Consider the following 10427-nt stretch of genomic DNA (forward strand, 5'->3'; position numbering starts at 1 on the left):
TTACATCGCTCAATGTCAGTCCTACTTCATCGTGAGATCTGACCTTATGACCTAATTCTTGTACTCTTATAATAAGTTAACTAAATGTATAGGTATATATAGTATATAACTCGTTTTATATACACCTTGATAGGTATACTAACGATAAGTTGGTATTTATTACTATGACAAGTAAATTATTAAAATTGATGTACAATACGCGTAGATATTTACAGAATACCTTACTAAAATATAGTAAAGTGCGAAATGTAATTTCTAAGATGTTAGTAAAAAAATAGTCGTATCAAATTACAGTTAAACAAGTTAAATAAAATCAAGACGTATATTTAACTGCGACATAATACAAAGCAATTATTACCCTCGGGTTAAAAATAGCCGCTAACGATAAAAATAATACCTATCGTTTGGATGACGTATGATAATATGATTAAAACAGAAGATTATAGAAGAACCATAGCTATTTAAGAATTTTATTTGAAAAAAAAACATACTATCAAAATAACAGCGTAATATTAATTTTGTTTTAATTTATGACGATAATAAGGTTAGAAAGTTCCTTAAAATAAAAATAAAAATACATTGCTTCATATTCGAATGCGATGATTCCAATACGAGTAAAAATTTTACTGTTATGTAAATATTTTGTTATTATTAATAAAATAATTGAAGTAACAAGTTTGTTTTATATTTCGTTGTTTAACTAATTTTGTCTATAATTTATTTTACTAATGAAGCTTTTTGTAGTACATAACTCTAAAAAATTTTTTTGATGAGAAATATTTTAATAGACCTTTAAGAAATATCAAATTATTAAGATTTATGTAAGTTATAACCAAAGAAATCAAGAATGAATGTTTTTATATATTGTAACACTAAACATGAAATACTGTTGAATACTATTCAAGTTTTGAGCAAAAATACTGGCAAGCGTTGCTGATATTGCCAGTGTTACTATTTAAATGATATGTTCAAAAGTAATAAAACGCGCTCGATATCCCTGTTTATTTTATTGACCACTCGCCAGATGTTTGCGCATTGTTTTCCAGTGCGCAGTAGTTTCTCTATCGTGAAATCGGGACTCTGTTTTAGTATTATATCTATTCTGCCATTTTGAAAATAGTGGCGTGTATGGATTAGACCTAGTGTTTTTTATGTGACAAATATGTCCGGGAGCAATGATAAAGTGTCGACTACGCAGCGTATGATTCAAAGTGTTGCTTTCCCTCCTAGCCACAAGCTTACCGTATCTGAAGTTTTCGATGAAAAATCTGGAAAACCTTTGCCAGATGTACTGAAGCAACATTTTATCTTAGAGGGCCGAATCGAGGAAAATGCAGCTTTACGAATCATCCAAGATGGTGCCACCTTATTACGATCTGAAAAAACTATGATCGAGATTGATTCACCGGTTACCGTGTGCGGAGACGTCCATGGCCAGTTTTACGATTTGATGAAATTATTTGAAGTGGGAGGTTCACCCTCGTGCACCAAGTATTTATTCTTAGGTGATTATGTCGACCGAGGTTATTTTAGTATAGAATGTGTTCTCTACCTCTGGGCCTTGAAATTGTGCTATCCGAAGACATTATTTCTATTACGCGGTAATCATGAATGCCGACATTTGACAGAATATTTTACTTTCAAACAGGAATGCAAAATTAAGTATTCTGAAAAAGTGTATGATGCATGTATGGAAGCCTTCGATTGCTTACCTCTGGCTGCTCTTATGAATCAGCAGTTCCTATGTGTGCATGGGGGTCTTTCTCCTGAGATAAACAGCTTAGATGATATTCGTAAACTAGATAGATTCAAAGAACCACCTGCATTTGGAGCAATGTGTGATCTGCTGTGGTCTGATCCCCTTGAAGATTTTGGAAATGAAAAAAATGCAGAGCATTTCTCGCACAACTCTGTAAGAGGTTGTTCATATTTTTACAGCTATGCTGCTTGCTGTGACTTTCTCCAAAGAAACAATTTGTTGTCAATCATACGTGCCCATGAGGCTCAAGATGCTGGTTATCGAATGTATCGTAAGAGCCAGACCACTGGTTTCCCAAGTCTCATCACTATTTTTTCTGCCCCAAATTACTTGGATGTCTATAACAATAAGGCTGCTGTCTTAAAGTACGAAAACAATGTTATGAACATTCGACAATTCAACTGTTCTCCTCACCCGTATTGGCTGCCAAACTTCATGGATGTGTTCACCTGGTCCTTGCCTTTTGTCGGTGAAAAAGTTACTGAAATGTTGGTAAATGTGTTAAACATTTGCTCTGATGATGAACTGATGTCGGAAGGAGATGATGCATTGGAGGAAGCTAATCTCAGAAAAGAAGTTATACGTAACAAAATCCGTGCTATTGGTAAAATGGCACATGTCTTTTCAGTGCTTCGTGAGGAAAGTGAGTCTGTACTGCAGCTGAAGGGGCTTACCCCTACAGGTGCTCTTCCACTAGGTGCGTTATCAGGTGGAAAAACATCTCTCAAAAATGCTTTGCAAGGATTTTCTCCCAACCACAAAATCACTTCCTTTGCTGAGGCAAAAGGCTTAGATGCCATTAATGAGCGAATGCCCCCCCGTAGAGATGGCCAACGTACTCCAGATGCACAGGAAAAGAAGCCTCATGTGAACAGCAATGCACACTCGTGAAGTGCTCGCTGATATTTCTCTTCGATCCTTAATTTACTGCCCACGATTATAGTGATAGTGAAATATGTGTGACGGAGACTCAGCTTTTGGAATGATATTTCACGTTCATAATAACTAGGTGGATTTGAAGGGAATTGTCATTATAGATACTAAATATTTTAAATTTGGATTTAACTTTTTTTCAATAGTTGAAATTAAAATTTCTCTTAAGATATTACCTCTCGATATTTAAAATAATTATCAGATCTGCAGGCAACAAATTTATTTAGTCAATTAAATATTAAGGTATGCACATTTATTTATAATGCGCTGCACTGTTTAATTTTTGGTAATGTAATTTTAAATTTTTCATATGAAAAGACATGATATTGTATTGTAAATTTATTCAGATTGTCTACTTATACTCTATATTGTTATCTACATTAGTGAAAATTAGACATGTCTATAATTTTCAAAGCATAATTAGCTGTGATATTAAGCGTCGATCAATGTATTATTTAATAGCGATCTGCTAGTGAAGTACAGGCATGTTCATTGGCTAATCATGCATTGAAATATGTAAAGTAAGTGGGGAAGTTCTCAGCTTGGGCGTGTCTTTATATTCTATTAAGTAATAAAATTAATTATGTACTATAGTGTGCAGCACATCGTGTGTTGTTGCCATACGTGTGTGCTGTGTAAATATGCCTTGTGCGTACACACATGTTATTGCAGCTTTAACACTTGAGATAAATATTACTCTCTTTAATATCTTTGCTACAAGTTGTACTTAATTGTATTTTATTGTACAAAATAAATTACTATCTATGAATTATACTTAAAATTAATTTATATTTGGGTGTATGCTGGCCCCTTGTTGCCTGCATGCAACTAAACTTGTATGCTGGAACATCACATTATTAAAATTTTCTTAGTCATAATGTTTCGGTATATAAGATGTAGTGGCTAGTCTAATCGCAGATTTTCTTACAGCTTCTATTCCAAATTTCACTTATATAATTAATAAGGTTTAATGACCTACGCACTGTTGGAAAATCTCTTTTGGTCTGCCAAATAATTATTAATTGTTGCAATAAGTTCATATTGTGAATAATAAAAGTGGCTTACATCATTTTCAAAAGTCAGTTCTAAGTACTTTATCTCAATTCAGTGTGTAGTCCTTCATATGTTCTGAACTTTTAAATAAATTTTACCTATGTAAAAAAAAAAAACTAACATTATATTTAATTTTATTTTGTACTAATCATGGGAAGTGTTGTTTTATCCTTATAAAATATATTAACATTGAGCTCTATTTATTTTCGTTTTAATAAATTTGTCCTGGATATTCCTTTTTATCAAAACATTCCATTAAATGGTAAGTGTTCTTAAATCTTACATAATTATAAAGTCATTTCTGGTAATTATATCGATTTTTATCTCAAACAATTTTTATAACAAATTCATCAATTAAACCCGTCTACTTTACTGAAAAAACCTATAACCTATTTATTTCCTTAACGCAAGTTGACTGTAGATAGTTCATTAGGTACCTAATTTAAAACTCTTTAAAAATGCTATATTTTGTTATTTTGTAACATGCCTAAAGGTCGCGAAAGTTTTCAAAGTTAAATCCAGTTAGTTTTACCTATACACTTTTTAATTAATAATTTTTTTCATATTTCATATAGCGTATAAATTGAACGATATTTTAACCACTCAATGACATCTAATGGCCAAAAACTACTAAATAAAAATAACATTGTTTTTCAAACATTAGTTTTTTACTTTACTGAACCATTATCTATAGGTACATATATTTCTAAGTACAAAATAACGGCTCTCAAATTATGAGTGAAAATGAATGATGAATGAATCACCATATTTTAAACCGTCCGTAATTGGTGCAAGTACACAAAACATAGATTACGTACCTAATATTATTAAGATGTACCTGATGAAATTAATATATCTCATTTACTAGCGCATAATTTGTTGTTTTTGCAATAGAAAGGTGCCTATTACAAATATTTTCTATAACACTACAAAATGGTATTAGGTGTCAAAAATGTATTGAAATTTAGAACATGAATCCATGAGAATTATTTGTAAGCATGGCAATGTTAATACTAACGGATAAAAAATGAATTCATCATATAAACCATCGGTTGTAAGTAAATCTTGCCTGGTATACTCATTACAGCCTATACAGTCCACTGCTGGACATAGGCCTCCACAAGTTTACGCCAAAAATAACGTGAACTCATGTGTTTTGCCCATAGTCACCACGCTGGGCAGGCGGGTTGGTGACCGCAGTACTGGCTTTGTCGCACCGAAGACGCTGCTGCCCGTCTTCGGCCTGTGTATTTCAAAGCCAGCAGTTGGATGGTTATCCCGCCATCGGTCGGCTTCTTAAGTTCCAAGGTGGTTGTGGAACCTTGTTATCCCTTAGTCGCCTCTTACGACACCCACGGGAAGAGAGGGGGTGGCTAAATTCTTTAGTGCCGTAGCCACACAGCAGCCTGGTATACTATGTTGTTCAAAATATTTTGTGATACGGGAAAATGAACATTAACGTAGGCTACGCCTACCGCGTCAAATAATAGCCCGAATAATCGGTGAAGCACTTGGATGACTTATGGATATCCATCTCTCAATGAAATTCTTAGTAGAATACAGCAGTTTGCTATTTAATAAAATCTCGTTTCCTGTAGAAACGAATATTCTAACATAATAATAATTCCTTAATATACTTAGATAAGCCATTATGACCAGTTAATCCATGGAAATCTGTTAATGAACACAAAATGTAACACAATATACCTAACTAATGCACAACACTTTGCTGAAGATGATGACATGATCAAATGCATAGTTTACGATTCTATAAAGGACATACAGACAAACAATCATTTATATATATATAATCGCGTAAGTTACATCTGGATATTTGAAGTCTCAAAGGTTTGTTGTCAGAACACGGTTTGTGAAGAATAAAATTAAAAAAAATCGATTTATTAATAAAAAAGATGGTGGTACGAAGTTCACCGGGTCAGCTTGTTATAACAAAAAAAAATGTTGTCATACAACCGCTCTGGTGTAGTGCGTGTAGGTGCCTAAAACACTGACAGTTTGCGGGTTCAATTCCCGCTCGGGATGGATATTTATATTTGTACAAATATTTCTTTCCGCTTTGTATGTCTGTCCTTGCGAATATTCCCAACGTGCCTTGGACAAGTTACTTTAAACTAATTAATTTAAGATTAAAATAAGTTAATTTTTTGGTATGTGGTTCAAATATTCCCAGCCCATTAGAAAGTTAATCATAGTTGTACATAGTCATAGTAGACTTGACCGTATATATTTGTAAAAGGAAAACAATGATAAATATGTTCTAAATATTGAATATTTAATAATAAGAATAAAGACAACAACGTGTAACTTATTGAAAAATTATATTGTAGTCAACTGTGTATAATCATCAAGAAAACAGTCATAAATGAGCTACATTAACAAACAAATTAAAAAAATAAAAACAGTGGCGTAGCTAGGGGGACAAGGGCCCTGGTGCATAGGGAAAGAATCGGGCCCTCCTCCCCTCTTTCCGCGTTGTTTGAACTTGTATTGGCCTTTAAAATTATTGATAGGAATAAGAATAGGAAGCAGTGAGTTGAACTTATCCCTAGTAGGCTAAATCTATACCCCGTCTCTATTAGAATATCCATGTGTTTAATAGAAGAAAAAGGGAATAAATAAACAACGACGCACATGACAATATAGAATATTTATTATACAGATGAGATTAATTAAGGGAAAAAACGATTTTTAACAGAATTCCCCGTCCTATTCACAATCTCTTGCGCGCTTTACTTTTTGCGAATTCGTCTATAATTTCAGGCTCGAGCCTGCTCACAAGATTTTTTTTTTAATTTATTTTATTTTTTTTTTTTTTTTTTTTCAAAGCTGAGGTTAGAGGGCCCCCTGAGCTCCGGGGCCCTGGTGCACTGCACCACCTGGCCCTATGATAGCTACGCCACTTTATAAAAACGTTCTGACAAAACAAACGTTTTCATAAAAATTAAATAACACGAACAACAAATTAGACTCTAAATAAGCATCTCCTCTAATAATATAAATGTCAGTCTCCAATATTTCTTTTTATTAGCACGTACTTGAATTTTTTTATCACAAATTCAATTAATAGCAAAAGGATATTTGTAATGCATTTTTGATGTGAAACATCTATTGGCGAGGGTAAACCTGATTGTTGGCGTCGCGATACAGGCCGTGGCGACTCATCGCCACGTATATGATGGAATATATGTACTACTAACTGTGTCCGAGACTTCGTTCGTGGCGAATTTAACAAAAAAGTTATTGTTCAGATTGCAGAGTTAAAAAATAAATTAATTAAAAGTAGCCCAAGTTACTTCTTACTACATTAGCTATCTGCCAGTGAAATTCCCGTCAAAATCGGTCAGCCGTTTCAGAGGTTAGACGGAACAAACAGACAGACAGACAAAAATTGTAAAAAATGTCACTTTGGTATATGTACCGTGTATAGATCCATATATGCACTTAGTAAAAAGCGGTTATTTTAATATTACAAACAGACACTCCAATTTTATTTATTTGTTTAAGTAGATACTACTTATATAATAATTGAGTTGTCGCGATTTTTAAGATTTTTTTTTGAAGTCGGTTAACGGACACAATGAAAATTGAGCTTGCAGTGAGTGTATTAAATTAATTTACTTAAAAAATTATGAATTAGTAGAGGCGGCGAATTTTCAGTGGGCTCCAGGCGGCCAAAAACCACGCTATGCACTGGTTTAGGCTGACTTACAGAGCTTAAAATTACAAAACGCTGACAGATTCAGGTAACACCACGGTTTAGACCATTATTGTTGAGGATAAAATTTTGCAGCTTTTATATCCTGTAAACTTTTTGTAAAACGTTTACGGCCCATTGATTGAACCGGTGGAAGAAATAGGTAGGAAAGATAGGGAGAAAAATCTATAGTGACTGGAATAAATTCTCCGATATAAATTTGTAGACTACTTTGTTGTCGTGTATGTTTTAAAATCTCAATACAATCATAAAGGTTGCCTTGTACTGCAAAACCATTGTGACTTTCCTATAATATATTCGTCGAACAATATAAACGAGAAGGGGAGGGATCTCATCAGGGGAGAGATCTCATCGGGGGAGAGATCTCATCAGGGGAGAGGTCTCATCGGGGGAGGTCTCATCGGGGGAGGTCTCATCGGGGGAGGTCTCATCGGGGGAGGTCTCATCGGGGGAGAGATCTCATCGGGGGAGAGGTCTCATCGGGGGAGAGATCTCATCAGGGGAGAGGTCTCATCGGGGGAGAGGTCTCATCAGGGGAGAGGTCAGGAGAAATCTCATCTCATCAAAGGCTGTCTTGTTAATGGTGTCGACCATATGAAGTTAGTATAATGCGTAGTTACAGCCTACATTTTATTACAACTTAGTTTCTCCTTGTTCTTTTTACTGTAAGTAAGTTAAGGTTTGTATTTTATGTAACAGTCAGCTGCTATTGCTACATATTTCTTTATATCATATATAATAATTTGTGGTAACGAACCCACAAGCCCCGGTGAAGAAAGAAGGGTCACAGCAAACTGGCCCAGCAGGGTAGATAATCTTTCTTGTTTAATTCCTTTTCTTAAATAATAGTTAAACAAGTTATATCTGTTTTAATTCACTCAAAACTTATTTTAGAATATAAATTACAGTTTATTTAACTAACCATTGGTCGTCAAAATGACTATTTCCGAAGGCCGCAAATAACAATCAGAATTTTTATTGTATGCAAATCGTGTGCCTACTACCTACCTAATTAAAAACAAAAACAAGTCCACAAAAGTCATTCAGACTTCTTCACGATCTGCTTACTAAAATTACCAGGTCACTTTACAAAAGCCTAGTGCACAACCTACCTATAAAGAGTAGGTGTTATTTATGTACCTACTACACAGATTACTCGACTGAATCTTATTATGATATAGAATTTTGTAAGTATATTTGCAATAAGATACATTTTAAATTTTGAGCCCAATATTAAGATTGTGGAATAATTATTAATTTTTCGTTTCTCACAGTTAAAAATACCATGTTAAGGTGTACTATGTATGGGTGACGTGGCGTTGGCGCAACGGTCACAGCACTGGTTTGTGGCTGTTGCGGGTTGTTGACTAACATTTGTATTTGCCATACAGATGTTTGCCGTGGTCTGGATGTTTGTGCAGTCCTTGTGAGTCCCACCGTGCCTCGGAGAGCACGTTAAGCCGTCGGTCCTGGTTGTTATCATGTACACCTGATAGCAATCGTTACTCATAGTAGGGAATATATTCACCAACCCGCGTTGGAGCGGCGTGGTGGATTTAAGCGCTGATCCTTCTCCTACATGGGTAAAGAAGCGTATGCCCAGCAATGTGATAGTACAGGCTAAAGCGTATGGTGTTTTATTAGTATGTGCTTAGTTACTTGTTGGAACGAAGTTCCTTACGACAGGCTTGACATTTAGCTGGGCGACCGAACTGAAAAAAATATGATACTAAAACCGTAAGAAAAATATATAACGGAAGTGACGTAATATTATCAGTCACACGACTGTATATGACTTTAAATAAACTTTTTTTAAATTATTTATGTAATTTTATACTGTCGAAAAAATAAATAAAGACATGTTTTTTTATTTCACTTATTAGTTTGAATTATTATTATTTTGTTTGATTTATTTTATTTTACGGTATTTGTTATTTACTAATATACTAAAACTTCCTAAATACTTTTATGTACTTAATTAAATACCGTTTTTAACTGAGGTAGGGCACAGCAGGAATTTCCTGCTCAAAATATGGAGCAGCCCGACTGGGGTAGTACCTCGACCTTACAGAAGATCACAGCAAAATAATACTGTTTTCAAGCAGTATTGTGTTCCTGTTGGTGAGTAAGGTGACCAGAGCTCCTGGGGTGATTGGGGATTGGGTCGGCAACGCGCTTGCGATGCTTCTGGTGTTGCAGGTGTCTATAAGTAATCGCTTACCATCACGTGAGCCGTACGCTTGTTTGCCGACCTAGTGACATAAAAAAAAAACCAATCAACAAAATTTAAAAAAAAATCATCATTATTACAGCCTATACAGTCCACTGCTGGACATAGGCCTCCACAAGTTTACGCCAAAAATAACGTGAACTCATGTGTTTTGCCCGTAGTCACCACGCTGGGCAGGCGGGTTGGTGACCGCAGGGCTGGCTTTGTCGCACTGAAGACGCTGCTGCCCGTCTTCGGCCTGTGTATTTTAAAGCCAGCAGTTGGATGGTTATCCCGCCACCGGTCGGCTTTTTAAGTTCCAAGGTAATAGCGAAACTGTGTTATCCCGTAGTCGCCTCTTACGACACCCACAGGAAGAGAGGGGATGGCTATATTCTTTAGTACCGTAGCTACACAGTAAATAAAAAAAATCAAGCACTAGGAAATATATATAACATTCAACATTTTTTTTCAAATTGTGTTGGTTCTATATTATCTGAAGGAACTTCGTTCCTACCTGGTGTCCCATGACGCCACATAATTTTTGATTTATTGAGCACTTCGTGTATAGTGATCCGCACATTTATTTTCGATGCGTATTTTCATAAAACTTTAAATCTCATTTAAATATCTTTACATAGTAGAAGGTCGTTAGTTAAATCTCCTCATGACATTATTTATAAAAAGTATTTCATTTCAAATAAATTAACCAATTTTAACAAATTAAGCATTCAAAA

The 10427-nt window shown here is 34.8% G+C and overlaps 1 protein-coding gene across 1 annotated transcript; it reads left to right on the top strand.

Moving 5' to 3' along the window:
• Positions 1-935: 935 nt before the first annotated feature.
• LOC123653531 (serine/threonine-protein phosphatase 2B catalytic subunit 3-like) lies at positions 936-2866 on the top strand. Its single transcript, XM_045589520.1, has one exon. It carries the CDS (start codon positions 1163-1165, stop codon positions 2648-2650), a length of 1488 nt encoding a protein of 495 aa, XP_045445476.1. The 5' UTR covers positions 936-1162; the 3' UTR covers positions 2651-2866.
• The last annotated feature ends 7561 nt before the right edge of the window (positions 2867-10427 follow it).

Source organism: Melitaea cinxia, chromosome 5, assembly GCF_905220565.1.
Source record: "Melitaea cinxia chromosome 5, ilMelCinx1.1, whole genome shotgun sequence".
Lineage (NCBI taxonomy): Eukaryota > Metazoa > Arthropoda > Insecta > Lepidoptera > Nymphalidae > Melitaea > Melitaea cinxia.